We start from the raw sequence: 14,901 nt of genomic DNA, 5'->3' as shown, positions 1-14,901 counted from the left end.
CACGTAATTTTTCTCTGTGCAGTTATGCAATGGAGTGTTAGGAACACACACACACAAACAATTACACCCACGGATGGCTTCTGATCCATGAACGCGTGGGAGAGTTTGATTAAGTGCCTTTGGAATTAAACCTGACTTCTTGGGAGCATAAATGACTATGTGGGTATCCTTCCTTTCTGTGTTAGTGTTTGAGTCACTGTGTGCTGAACAATATCCTCCATGACACTGCCGTCAGTTTGTCTCTGCTATAGTAGTCAGGAAGTCTCTCTCCCTCTCTCTCTTTCTTTCTCCTCTCGCTCTCTGAGTTTGAGTCTGTTAAAGTAGTCCAAGAAGAGAAAAGGGCTGTTTTGATACCACAGCCAAGATGAGATATTGAGGGTGGTGGACAATATGATGCTACCAACTAGTGGTGGGTGGAGAGAGGTTGAACAAACACATACTGGTATAGTTTCTCTCCACCTTCCTCCTCACAAAATAAATATTTGGAATTGTAAATAAATATTTGTAACTAAACATGAAACTAGTCATTATCTTCATCTCCTCTCCCCTTTTCCTTCTCCATCCCCAGTATGACGGAGGGGCTAGGCCAGCTGACTGATGGAATGTGTGGATTAGATGACTTCACCCACAGCCACGTCTACAATGTGTGGCCTGGTTACGACTACGTGGGATGGACCAATGAGAGCTTTCCCAATGGATACGTGGAGATCATGTTCGAGTTTGACCGCACTCGCAATTTCACCACCATGAAGGTGTGTGTGAAAGGATTGGGGGGAGGCAGACAACCTCTTTTTTTTATTTAACCTTTATTTATTTAACTAGGCAAGTCAGTTAAGAACAAATTCTTATATACAATGACGGCCTACCCCAGCCAAACCCTAAACCGGACGACAGTGGGCCAATTGTGCCGGTTGTGGTACAGACTGGAATCGAACCAGGGTCTGTAGTGACGCCTCTAGCATTGAGGTGTAGTATCTTAGACCGCTGCACCACTCGGGAGCCCCATTTCTTGCTACTCCAGCTGGTATTTCATGTGTTCACCACCTCCCAAATAACAGGCATTGCATTTCTAAATCTTTCAGCTTCTTGACCCTATTTCCATCTCCCGAAAACGTTTTTCCTGCAGGTTGACTGTAATAACCTGTTTCACTGTAACAACATATACCCCTCTTGCTCTCCCCTCTCTCTTTCTGTCTCTCTCTTTCTAGGTGCACTGTAACAACATGTTCATGAAGCATGTCAAGGCGTTCCGCCAGGTGGTGTGTTACTTCCGTTCTGAGGCTGACTGGGAGGCCACGCCCCTTTCCTTTAGTCCCGTGGTGGATAACGTCAATCTCAGCGCCCGCTTCGTCACCATCTCTCTGGCCAATCATATGGCCAGCGCAATCAAGTGCCAGTTCTACTTCGCTGAAGCCTGGATGATGTTTAGCGAAATCACCTTCCAGTCAGGTAAACATGTGTACCGGTACACACATCTCAGATCACCTCCAACTCATGTATAGAGAACACCCCTTTCAATATGTATCTGTAAACTATTATCTGTTCTTGTCTGTCTCTGCTCTTCCAGACACAGCCATGTACAACACTACCCTGGCTCCCCCCAAGACTGGCAGCAGCCCCCCCACTAGCACTCAACCAGGTCAGTTCCCACTCCACATGCATCACACAAACACAAGCTGTAACAGTTTTTACCTTTTTTAACATACACTCCCATCCGTGAGCAATGCATTTTGTGCAAAGCATTTCCTGCTTTAATTATGTAATCCAATCAAATGATGTCTTCCTCTATCCCCTCCCCAGGGGATGACCCCACCCACAAAATAGATGACAGCAACACCAGAATTCTGATTGTCTGCCTGGTGGCCATCATTCTTATCCTTGTCGCCATCATTGTCATCATCCTCTGGAGGCAGGTCTGGCAGAAAATGCTGGAGAAGGTGAGAGATGCCACCTGGTCACACACAGATACAAATTAGTTTTGCCTGAGTCAAAAAGCATTTTGATGCTCCATTTCTCTGAATTGTGAACGTTAGTTATTGTGACTGTTTGTTACTATCCGGAAATGTAAAATATTAGTACAAGTTGGGTAAATAAATCCTACCATGTGTTGATCAATCAAGGCTGGTCAGATGTGTCTCTTTACCCCAGCATCCTTTATTCTAGGCCTCGCGGCGGATGCTGGACGATGAACTAACTGCTAGTCTGTCACTACAGAGCGAGACGTTCGCCTACAGCCACAACAACCCGACATCATCGTCAGCACCAAGCGAGCAGGAGTCTAGCTCCACCTACGAGCATATCTTCCCCCTGGGCCCTGACTACCAGGAACCCTCACGACTCATACGCATGCTACCTGAGTTCTCCCACACCTCCGAGGATGCCGGTGAGTAGACCAGACACACAAGGCAGAGTTTATATGACCAGAAAAGACATGAGAGAGTTGACTTAAGGAGGTTGAAAAATGATGTCTGCTCATTCTGTAAGCATGAAGTCACCCCATTGTGTATGATGATGTCATATTGCTGTATCTACCTTCAACTCTTTTCTCTGGTATCAGCTTTGACCAGCACAGCAGTGACAGCCTCCAAGGCTCCCACTGCAACAGTTGCCCAGGACGGAGTCCCTCACTATGCCGAGGCAGACATCGTCAACCTGCAGGGCGTAACCGGGGGCAACACGTACGCGGTCCCTGCTTTAACCATGGACCTGCTGTCAGGGAAGGACGTGGCGGTGGAAGAGTTCCCCAGGAAACTGCTCACCTTCAAAGAGAAGCTGGGCGAGGGACAGTTTGGAGAGGTTTGTGCTCTCTGGACATTACATAGTAATCAATGCCATGTTTGATTTACATTCATTCAACTCATTTCTTATGCACTTCTGAGATTAACAATATTGATCAGGTTCATTAATTAGATTAATCTGGTGATTTAGGCTGAAGAAAAAGCTTGCACAACTTTTGTGGCTCTTTAGAACCATCGTAAGTGACCACTAGATGTCGTGTGTTGATCAGAGTCTCCAGGCTCTTCAGAACCATCGTTAGAACCATCGTTAGTGACCACTAGATGTCGTGTGTTGATCAGAGTCTCCAGGCTCTTCAGAACCATCGTTAGAACCATCATTAGTGACCACTAGATGTTATGTGTTGATCAGAGTCTCCAGGCTCTTCAGAACCATCATTAGAACCATCATTAGTGACCACTAGATGTAGTGTGTTGATCAGAGTCTCCAGGCTCTTTAGAACCCTTGTTAGTGACCACTAGATGTAGTGTGTTGATCAGAGTCTCCAGGCTCTTTAGAACCATCGTTAGTGACCACTAGATGTAGTGTGTTGATCAGAGTCTCCAGGCTCTTTGGAACCATCGTTAGTGACCACTAGATGTAGTGTGTTGATCAGAGTCTCCAGGCTCTTTAGAACCATCGTTAGTGACCACTAGATGTAGTGTGTTGATCAGAGTCTCCAGGCTCTTTAGAACCATCGTTAGTGACCACTAGATGTAGTGTGTTGATCAGAGTCTCCATGTTCCGTCTCCCTACAGGTCCACTTGTGTGAGGCAGAGGGCATGAAGGAGTTTATAGATGAGGATTTCTCCTTCAACATTAGTGACAACCACCCAGTACTGGTTGCTGTTAAGATGCTCAGAGCAGATGCTAACAAAAACGCCAGGTGAGGGAAAGCACACTCCTGATTAGAGAACACAGTGAATGTCTGATAATGCTGCTACCAAATGTATTTACCACGTAGACATGTTTTGAGAGATTCTTCAAGCACATGATTTATGTGTGTGTTTTGGGATTAATTCCTATTTATCATTCAAAGCTCTCACAGTCTCCCTACTGACCTCTAACCTCTGTTATAATCAGGAATGACTTCCTGAAGGAGATTAAGATCATGTCACGTCTGAAGGACCCCAACATCATCCGTCTGCTGGCCGTGTGTATCTGCAGCGACCCCCTCTGCATGATCACAGAGTACATGGAGAACGGTGACCTCAACCAGTTCCTGTCCCGCCATGAACCTGAGGGACAGATAGCACTCATCAGCAACGTAACCACTGTCGGGTAGGGATAAGGGGATGGAGGCTGGGGTGTGTGTGTAATCCTGTATATCTCTTCACCTCTCCTGGTGCTGACTCTCTCTCCATCTCTGCCTTTCCTCTGCTCCAGCTACAGTGACCTGCGCTACATGGCCACTCAGATTGCCTCAGGGATGAGGTACCTCTCCTCGCTTAACTTTGTCCACAGAGACCTGGCCACGAGGAACTGTCTGGTGGGGAAGAACTACACCATCAAGATTGCTGACTTTGGCATGAGCAGGAACCTGTACAGTGGAGACTACTACCGCATCCAGGGTCGGGCTGTGCTGCCCATACGATGGATGTCCTGGGAGAGCATACTGCTGGTGAGGACTGAGGGAGAGAGAGAGGGAGGGAGGGAGAAGCTGGTGAGACGTGGTGGCCCCCTGGTGGTCTTACGTGGAATAGATACCTTAGTTCACTTTTTTTTCTTTCTTTATTTAACTAGGAAAGTCAGTTAAGAACAAATTCTTATTTACAATGATGGCCTACCAAAAGGCAAAAAGATTCCTGCAGGGACAGGGGCTGGGATTAAAAAATATATATATAAAACACACATCACAACAAGAGAGACAACACTACATAAAAGAGACCTAAGACAAGAACATAGCATGGCAGCAACACATGACAACAGAGTATGGTAGCAACACAACATGACAACAACATGGTAGCAATAAAACATGGCAGCAGCACAACAAAACATGGTACAAGCATTATTTGGCACAGACAAGGGCAAGAAGGTAGAGACAACAATACAGCACGCAAAGCAGCCACAACTGTCAGTAAGAGTGTCCACGATTGAGTCTTTGAATGGAGAGATTGAGATAAAAATGTCCAGTTTGAGTGTTTGTTGCAGGTCGTTCCAGTCGCTAGCTGCAGCGAACTAAAAAGAGGAGCGACCCAGGATGAGGGCTGCAGTAAATATCTCAGGCCTCCCCCTATCTAAAAGGGTTTTATAAATAAGCATCAACCAGTGAGTCTACAGAGACGGGTATACAGAGATGACCAGTTTACAGAGGAGTATAAAGTGCAGTGACGTGTCCTATAAGGAACATTGGTGGCAAATCTTATGGCCGAATGGTAAAGAACATCTAGCCGCTCGAGAGCACCCTTTCCTGACGATTTATAAATTACGTCTCCGTAATCTATCATGGTTAGGATGGTCATCTGAATCAGGATTAGTTTGGCAGCTGGGGTGGAAGAAGAGCGATTACGATAGAGGAAAATCAAGTCTAGATTTAACTTTAGCCTGCAGCTTCGATATATGCTGACAGAAGGATAGTGCACTGTCTAGCCATACTCCCAAGTATGAGGTGACTACCTCAAGCTCTAAACCCTCAGAGGTAGTAATCATACCAGTGGGGAGAGGGGCATTCTTCTTACATGACATTTGTTTTGGAGGTGTTCAGAACAAGGTTAAGGGCATTAAGGGCAGAGAAAGCTTGTTGGACACTAAGAAAGCTTTGTTGCAGTGCGTTTTACACAAAATCCGGGGAGGGGTCAGCTGAGTATAAGACTGTATCACCCACAGAGAGAGAACTGCTCCTTAAAGTAACTCACTTTGGCCTTCCGGATAGCCTGAGTGCACTTATTTCTCATTTGCCTGAACGATAGCCAGACAGCCTGAGTATGCGTGTGCCGAGCCTTTCACCAAAAGCAATTCTTGAGGTGGAGTAACTCTGCAAGATCCCGGTCGAACCAGGGGCTGAACTTGTTTTTAATTCTCATTTTCTTTATGGGAGCCTCTTTGTTAACAATACCGCTGAAAATATCAAAAAAGAAGGTCCAAGCGTCTTAAACAGAGGGGATCAAGCTGATTCTATACCAATTTACAGAGGCCAGGTCATGAAGGAACACTTGCTCATTAAAGAAAGATTTAGGGAGTCCCATTGCTTTAGGACTTGGTCAGGTGGTTTAAGCATGTCCCAGTTTAGGTCACCTAGCAGGACAAATTCAGACTTAGTGTAAGGGGCCAGGAGAGAGCATAGGGCAGGTAGGGTACAGGCCGGTGCTGATGGTGGACGATAGCACCCAGCAACAGTCAACAAAGAGCTATTTGAATGTTTAATACTTAAAACCAGCAAATCAAAATTGTTTGGGGACAGACTTGGGGGAGACAACCGAGCACTGAAGGTGATCCTTGGTAAAGATTGCCACTCCCCCACCTTTGGAAGATCTGTCTTGCAGAACAAGGTTAGAACCAGAAAGGTTAACATCAGTATTCAAAACACTCTTCCTTAACCACGTCTCTGTAATGATCAACACATCTGGGGGTGGCAGGGTAGCCTAGTGGTTAGAGTGTTGTACTAGTAACCGAAAGGCTGCAAGTTTGAATCCCCGAGCTGACAAGGTACACATCTGTTGTTCTGCCCCTGAACAAGGCAGTTAACCCACTGTTCCTAGGCCGTCATTGAAAATAAGAATTTGTTCTTAACTGACTTGCCTAGTTAAATAAAGGTAAAATAAAATCTGGATTGGAGCTGTGAACCCACACTTTCAATTGATCCATTTTAGGTAATAAGCTTCTAGTGTTATCATGCAGAAAACCCAGGCTTTTATGAGAGCAGAAATCAGTGAAGCAGATATTAGACCACAAGTCAGAATTGAGGCTAGCAACAGTAGATGGGCCACGGTGTACATGCACATTTCCAGATATCTTCAATCAAGGCACGGCATAGGACAGGAAGAGCTCTGCAGTGCTGATTTATGACTTTTGAATGTGCATTAGATGGCAATAAGATCATATTGTACAGCAATTTCATCAGGTAACATGAATACTAAGCCGGCGAGAGGTGGTTAGAATAGGATGGGAGGCCAAAAGTCTGTGTAACCAATAGAGTCTGTTTTTTCCACTTCAATCAGTGTAGATGAAGGGAGGAGACAGGTTGAAGAAGGAATTTTAAGCCTTGAGACAATTGAGACATGGATTGTGTATGCGTGACATTCAGAAGGTGAATGGGCAAGACAAAAGATTTGAGTGCTTTTTTGGTAGTAGGTGTCAGGGGCACCGGTTTGTGTCAAGAACTGCAACGCTTCTGGGTTTTTCACACTCAACAGTTTCCTGTGTGTATCAAGAATAGTCCACCACCCAAAGGACATCCAGCCAACTTGACAACTGTGGGAAGCATTGGAGTCAACATAAGCCAGCATCCCTTTAGACTGCTTTTGACACCTTGTAGAGTCCATGCTCTGACAAATTTAGGCTGTTCTGAGGGCGAAGGGGGGGCGCTCCTAATGTTTGATATACTCAGTGCATGTTTACTGTAATGGGCCTGTGAATGAGGGCTTTGGTTATCAGTTGAACTATCCCCTTTTTAAGCCCCTACAAATCATCTAAACTCAATAACTTATGTAGCCTAATGTCTGTTGTTCTGCCTCTTCACTCCCAGGGTAAGTTCACCACAGCCAGTGATGTGTGGGCGTTTGGGGTGACGCTGTGGGAGACCCTGACCTTCTGTAAGGAGCAGCCTTACTCCCAGCTGACTGATGAACAGGTCATAGAGAACACTGGGGAGTTCTTCAGGGACCAGAAACGACAGGTGAGAGACACACTCAAACTGACTCACTCCCTTTTGCTGCAGATCTATCTGCCTATGTTCTACTTTATTGTACCTGATTGTCTTGTCTATATGTTGTAGATCTACCTGCCCCAGCCAGTGCTGTGTCCTGACTCTTTGTATAAGATCATGCTGTGTTGTTGGAGAAGGAACACCAAGGAGAGGCCTTCCTTCCAGGAGATTCACCGAGTGCTGCTGGAAAGCCAAGCTTAGGGCCCGAACCCCTGGGCCAGCACACACACACAGACAAACAGACAGACGGATGAAACGCATCAACAACACAAGCATCGGTCTATAAGTCAAAAGGTCAACTCGGTTCAACTTTTGATGCACAGAAAAATTACGAATGGCTGTCCGTTGTCTCAGCTAGAGAAGTAAAAGTGAAATCTAGCAATGAAAGTTCTGCACTTTTTAAAATGTATCATTTATTCCAAATGGTGCTAGAAATAAGTATAAAGTTTCCACCTTGTTTAATGCAGTGTAATGTAATGCCACGTCTATGAATTCAATTGTGTTTTCTTTAAGAAGACTGCTTGAATGTAAATCAGATGTCTTCATTAAGCAAACCATCAGTGTTCAGTTTGGAGAATTTTGATACATTAATATTTTTCTTTTGCAAGGTTATTCATCTCAGTCACTCTGACCGTTTCTTTGTACACTTTGCTTAGAGCTAACAGGGATAATGGTAATGTAGTCAATGCATTATGACTCTTTACATGATCCTGACTTACTATCACCAATTTTGAATCTGTTGACAATGTGTCATATAGATATAACATATCTAATCTGTTGGCTTTGAGTAAAGAGTTACAAGTGATGAACAAATTCATAACATAGGCAATAACCATCATTCGACCATATCTCAGCTATAGTACTCTCTGGCAGTACACTTTGCCACAGTGTCTGCCAGTGATATTTGACCAAGAGTGCTCAAAGACATTGGTGTGTATGTACTTCAATAGATCTTGTTAAATCTCAAATAGTAAAATTTTGTATTGATATTTATATGTATTGTTTATATTTCAGTTTGCTTTCTGTTTATATATTTGGGTACTGATCAGCTTCTTTTTGCATGGGAACATTTGTACAAAGTTGTACGTTGTGCAATTTTCTAGATTCAGTTTTGTAGTTTTGTATTTCGTTGAACATCTCAGTCGAGAGTAGTTTCAGAAAATGACAGTTGGCTTTGTTGAATGTGGGGTGGACAAACGTTGGTTCTCATTCATATTTGTGACCAAATCACTGTCCAAATCAGATCGTAGATCAGCTGCATTACTGCTGGTCCATGTTCAGTCCACACTGAGCAGATTATAAATAAGCTGCATTAGTGCTGGTCCATGTTCGGTCCATAATGATCAGATTATGGTGCTAATCAGGATCCAGACTGGAGGGGAGAGGATGTGCTAACTAAGTTCTGATGGGTCTTTGGAAAGGGAATTGTAGGAAACAATGCTTCTAGAGAGAAAGATTTTTTAAATGGTTAGTGTGTTTGCTACCTTTATACAACAAATTTTCTAAGCTATCATTGTGTTGTATTGAACGTGTTAAAATGCACAGTTGTTCTGAACAGGAAAACAACTGTTTATGATGTATCTCTGTTGAAAGAGAGTGAGAGCTGAACGGTGATTAGAGGGTTTCTGAATAGAGTTAAGGTTGATAATCAGTCAGAATGATTTCAGACAATCTCAACTGCACACAAGGACAGTTGTTGTACAACAAGACCGTTACTATAGTAGCTATTATGATTATGCAATTCTTTCACCATTAGCTTTAGGTTTGAACCCTAAATGACTTCAATATGTTATCAACCTGTCTCCAGTCTTCATGGTCTACAGGCTTAGTTTTGATGTCCTGCTTCCTACAATCACACACAGGTGCAACTTTACTCAGGGGCCTTCTCCTTATCAGCAACCTTCGCCCCTGGACCTTATTATTCACATTCTGGTGTCATTATGTGTCATTATGGGCCATCTTTATAGGTTGTGTACAGTTATAGGCTGAGACCCAAATCAAACACTTTAAGTTTTAATGTCACATGCACAAGCACAGTGAAATGCTTTTCTTGCTAACTCAAAACCCAACAATGGTCTTTCAATAACAACGTATTAATAGAAAAAAACACGAGAAATAAGAATAGGAATTATGAACTACACTATCAAGTAAGCGTACTATATACAGGAAATATGTAAAAAGTCAGTTAATGTTTTATTTCTGTATTTCATTTATCATTTTCTGATTCTCTCCTGACCATGAACTGACTTTATATTGCCCTGTGGGAAGTATATTTGTACATATATTGTAGTCATAGTAATGATTTGATAGTCAGTAGTATGGATGAGGCATGCATTGATATATATCCTTAAGACCAAAATGGGACCGTTCACAGCATCTCAATGTTTCAGCTTGTTTGAATGCTTTATTATTGTATTATTACAGATTTTCCATCTATAATGCAAATGAGGGCATACTTATTGTATAGTAATGAAGTTGTATAGAGGTTATTAGTGTGTCAGTGCACAAGGAAATTAAATAGTAGTTGAGTTTTATAAGATCTTTGTACTCAAATGGGGGGGGTTATCAATAAAAACATTGAATTGTCTGATTTGTCATGGTGATAACTTGTTAGACGAAATAAAACAAATCACCTAAATGATGCATAGTCTATTGTTTTGATTTACAATAAAGAATACATTCATGTGACCAATGGATATATGTAAATCACAGAGTTCAGGATATGAATATGTGACAGACTTCGACAGGATTTTCTACTCAACCATTTCTTATTTTCCTATATCTGGGCTGACAGTAGTCTAAACGCTATTGGCTGGGGCTAGGATGTCGCCCAATCATACCACAGGATGCGGTGTTAGCAAGGGGAAGTCGTCTGATTTCGACGTCGTACTCTACAGTTTATTGCAACTTTCTCTTTCTCCGCTAGACTAATGGACAGCGCTGTTACTGTAAATAGATTAGCGTCGTCACTAGTTACCACAGCCACCCCGCCTATTTCTACAATTTATTTTCTTTAAAGTGTGATTTTAAACCTAACCGTATCCTTAATCTTATGCCTAACCATGACCTTAAATTAAGACCAAAAAGCAAATTTTATATATATATACACACACAAAACACCTTTGACTTTGTGGCTCTGGTAACTAGTGAAACCAACCCTTTTCCTGGAGCGCAACCTTCCTGCAGGTTCTCTCTCTAGAACACCTTCCCAAAAGAGTAGAGGCTAACGGGGACCAACTCCATGTTAATGCCAATGATTTTGTAATGAGATGTTCAACGAGCAGGTGTTCACATACTTTTGGTCATGTAGTGTACAGATAGATCATAAAGAGATCTGTTCGGGTCATGTAATCTTATTTTATGAACTTTTTATACATCACCTGTGTGTCACGTCTTGTTGAGCGGAACGCCTCGCCAATATCCAATGGAAGAACGTGGCGCGAAATACAAAAACCTCAAAAATGCAATAATTTCAATTTTTCAAACATACGACTATTTTACACCATTTTAAAGACAAGACTCAAGTTAATCTAACCATATTGTCCGATTTCAAAAAGGCTTTACAGCGAAAGCAAAACAGATTGTTAGGAGAGTACATAGCCAAAAACAATCACACAGCCATTTTCCATGCAAGCATATATGTCACAAAACCCCAAAACACAGCTAAATGAAGCACTAACCTTTGATGATCTTCATCAGATGACACTCCTAGGACATTATGTTATACAATACATGCATGTTTTGTTCAATCAAGTTCACATTTATATCCAAAAACAGCTTTTTACATTGGCATGCGATGTTCAGAACATGCATTCCCACCCAAAACTTCCGGTGACTTTACAAAATTACTCATCATAAACGTTGACAAAATACATAACAATTATTTTAAGAATTATATATACAGAACTCCTTTATGCAATCGCTATGTTAGATTTTAAAATAGCTTTTCGGTGAAAGCACATTTTGCAATATTCTGAGTACATAGCTCAGCCATCACAGCTAGCTATTTTGACACCCGCCAAGTTCGGGGCTCACTAAACTCAGAATTAGTATTAGAAAAATTGTATTACCTTTGCTGATCTTCGTCAGAATGCACTCCCAGGCCTGCTACTTCCACAACAAATGTTGTTTTGGTTCCAAATAATACATAGTTATGTCCAAATACCTCCGTTTTGTTCGTGCGTTCAGGTCACTATCCAAAGGGTAACGTGCGAGTGCATTTCGAGACAAAAATTAAAAATGTTCCATTATGTCACGTCCTGACCAGTATAAGGGTTATTTGTTATTGTAGTTTGGTCAGGACGTGGCAGAGGGTATTTGTTTTATGTGGTTCGGGGTGGTGGTTTATTTAGTAGGGTGTTTGATTTATTATTTCCGGGTTTTTGGGTACTGTTCTATGTTTGTATTTCTATGTTCTGTCAAGTCTTTTGTATTTCTATGTTTTGTTAATTGTGGTTGGACTCTCAATTGGAGGCAGGTGTTTTCTCGTTGCCTTTGATTGAGAGTCCTATATATGAGTATGTGTTTGGTTTAGTGTTTGTGGGAGATTGTTCCATGTATAGTTTATGGCCTTACAGGACTGTTTATTCGTCGTTGTGTTTCTTTTGGTGTACGTGTTTATTTTGGTTTTTCCTTCTTTCCGTAATAAAAGAAGATGAGTACACATATACCCGCTGCGTTTTGGTCTCAATCTGACGACAACCGTTACACATTACCGTACTTAGAAGCATGTCAAACGCTGTTTAAAATAAATTTTTATGGTATTCTTCTCGTAAAATAGCGATAATATTCCAACCGGACAATAGTGTATTCATTCAAAGAGGAAAAGAAAAAACAGCATGGTCGCGTGAACGCGCATATCCAATCTCTTTGTCACCAGGCAGACCACTGACAAACTTAGCTACTATACTCTGCCCAGAGACAGAAGACACCTCAATCCGCTTTCTGAAGGCTTTAGAGAGCCAATGGAAGCCTTAGAAAGTGCTACGTAACCCCACAGATACTGTAGTTTTGAAAGGGACTAAAAAGAAGAACTACAAATTCTCAGACAGGCCACTTCCTGCTTGGAATCTTCTCAGGTTTTTGCCTGCCATATGAGTTCTGTTATACTCACAGACACCATTCAAACAGTTTTAGAAACTTCAGAGTTTTCTATCCAAATCTACTAATCATTTGCATATTCTAGTTTCTGGGCAAGAGTAGTAACCAGATTAAATCGGGTACGTTTTTTTTTCATCCGGCCGTGAAAATACTGCCCCCTATCCACAACAGGTTTTTAATGCCCATGATTTTGTAATGAGATGTTCAACGAGCAGGTGTTCACATACTTTTGGTCATGTAGTGTATAGATAGATAATCATAAAGAGATCTGTTCGGGTCATGTAATCTTATTTTTTACATCACCTGAGTGTCATGTTCTGAATCTTCAAATTCCCTGTCATAAAGGAGCCAAGGCGCAGCGTGCGGGTAATTCCACATCTTTATTGAGGGAAATCAATAAACAGGTACGCAGCAAGAACGTAACGCACTGTGCCGTACACACACAGAAAATACAATAACTCACAAACATAGGTGGGGAACAGGCTGCCTAAGTATGATTCCTAATCAGAGACAACGATAGACAGCTGCCTCTGATTAGGAACCATACTTGGCCCAACAAAGAAATACAAAAACAACATAGACATACAACACATAGAATGCCCACCCCATGTCACACCCTGACCTAACCAAACAGAGAAAAACGACTCTCAGGTCAGGGCGTGACACTGAGATAGTAGTTTTTGTAAAGACATTGAGGACACTGGATCCATCTGCCCTTCACCAACTGCCTTTTCATAGCAACACTTCATAAAAAATTAACACCACAGTTTCTATGACAATAGTTCTGTCCTCCTCTTCCCTGGAGAATTGTTTTGCTCACTGCTGATTCCAGAGTCACCTCTACTATTCTGCTTACCTCAGGGTTCTTCTGACCTCAGGGCTCTGTATTGGAGAGCCCAGTTGACTGTGGTGGTGTCTCTTATCACTTCTGTATCGATGACCAACCTGACTTACAGCATCCTGCACTCTTTCCCCACCCTCCTCTGGAACATGCTCATGCACATTCTCTGGCTGGTGTGTGTGTGTGTACGTGCGTGATTATAGTATTTGTTAAAGGGGAATTTTACTCAAATCATTTGTTCCACAAAACTGTGCATGTCAACCCTCAAGTTTTCAAGATGTATTCAGTTGCCAAGATGCTTTCAGTTTCCAAGATATACAGTGCATTTGTAAAGTATTCAGACCTTGACTTTTTCCACATTTTGTTACATTACAAACTTATTCTTAAATTGCTAAAATAGATTTTTTTCCATCATCAATCTACACACAATACCCCATAATGACAAAGCAAAAACAGTTTATTTATACATTTTTGCAAATGTATAAAACATTTCAACTGAAATATCACATTTGCATAAGTATTCAGACCCTTTACTCAGTACTTTGTTGAAGCACCGTTGGCAGCGATTACAGGCACACCTGTATTTGGGGAGTTTCTCCAATTCTTCTCTGCAGATCCTCTCAAGCGCTTTCAGGTTGGATGGGGAGAGTCATTACACAGCTATTTTCAGGTCTCACCAGAGATTTTCGATCAGGTTCAAGTCTGGGCTCTGGCTGGGCCACTCAAGGACATTCAGAGACTTGTCCCAATGCCACTGCTGTGTTGTCTTGGCTGTGTGCTTAGGGTCGTTGTCCTGTTGGAAGGTGAACCTTCGCCCCACTCTGAGGTCCTGAGCTCTCTGGCGCTCAAGGATCTCTCTGTACTTTGCTCTGTTCATCTTTCCCACGCTCCTGACTAGTCTCCCAGTCCCTGCCACTTTAAAACATCCCCACAGCATGATGCTGCCACCACCATGCTTCACTGTAGGGATGGTGCCAGGTTTCCTCCAGACGTGACACTTGGCATTCAGGCCAAAAAGTTCAATCTTGGTTTCATCAAACCAGACAATCTTGTTTCTCATGGTCTGAGAGTCCTTTAGGTGCCTTTTGGCAAACTCCAAGCAGGCTGTCATGTCTTTTACTGAGGAGTGGCTTCTTTCTGGCCACTCTACCATAAAGGCCTGATTAGTGGAGTGCTGAAGAGATGGTTGTCCTTTTGGAAGGTTCTCCCATCTCTACAGAGGATATTCTGGAGCTCTGTCAGAGTGACCATCGGGTTCTTGGTCACCGCCCTGACCAAGGCCCTTCTCCCCCGATTGCTCACTTTGGCCGGGTGGCAGGCT

The 14,901-nt window shown here is 42.6% G+C and overlaps 1 protein-coding gene across 3 annotated transcripts in view; it reads left to right on the top strand.

The window, feature by feature from the left end:
- The window catches only part of LOC115158554 (discoidin domain-containing receptor 2), a 60,317-nt gene extending 50,035 nt beyond the window's left edge, over nucleotides 1-10,282 (top strand). Inside the window, exons 7-17 of one of the 3 annotated variants that reach the window (XM_029707652.1) lie at nucleotides 569-752; nucleotides 1,209-1,449; nucleotides 1,568-1,639; nucleotides 1,825-1,937; nucleotides 2,164-2,383; nucleotides 2,558-2,796; nucleotides 3,534-3,661; nucleotides 3,859-4,056; nucleotides 4,162-4,396; nucleotides 7,460-7,609; nucleotides 7,709-10,282. In XM_029707652.1, the coding sequence (XP_029563512.1) occupies nucleotides 569-752; nucleotides 1,209-1,449; nucleotides 1,568-1,639; nucleotides 1,825-1,937; nucleotides 2,164-2,383; nucleotides 2,558-2,796; nucleotides 3,534-3,661; nucleotides 3,859-4,056; nucleotides 4,162-4,396; nucleotides 7,460-7,609; nucleotides 7,709-7,840 (1,912 nt within the window). In that variant the 3' untranslated portion in view covers nucleotides 7,841-10,282. Of the gene's footprint in view, nucleotides 1-568; nucleotides 753-1,208; nucleotides 1,450-1,567; nucleotides 1,640-1,800; nucleotides 1,938-2,163; nucleotides 2,384-2,557; nucleotides 2,797-3,533; nucleotides 3,662-3,858; nucleotides 4,057-4,161; nucleotides 4,397-7,459; nucleotides 7,610-7,708 lie in introns of all 3 variants that reach the window. The other 2 variants (XM_029707653.1, XM_029707651.1) reach the window with 2 other exon arrangements.
- The last annotated feature ends 4,619 nt before the right edge of the window (nucleotides 10,283-14,901 follow it).

The sequence above is a fragment of the Salmo trutta genome, chromosome 22 (assembly GCF_901001165.1).
Source record: "Salmo trutta chromosome 22, fSalTru1.1, whole genome shotgun sequence".
In the NCBI taxonomy this organism is placed as follows: Eukaryota; Metazoa; Chordata; class Actinopteri; order Salmoniformes; family Salmonidae; genus Salmo; species Salmo trutta.
This window is presented reverse-complemented; position numbering and strand designations above follow the sequence as displayed.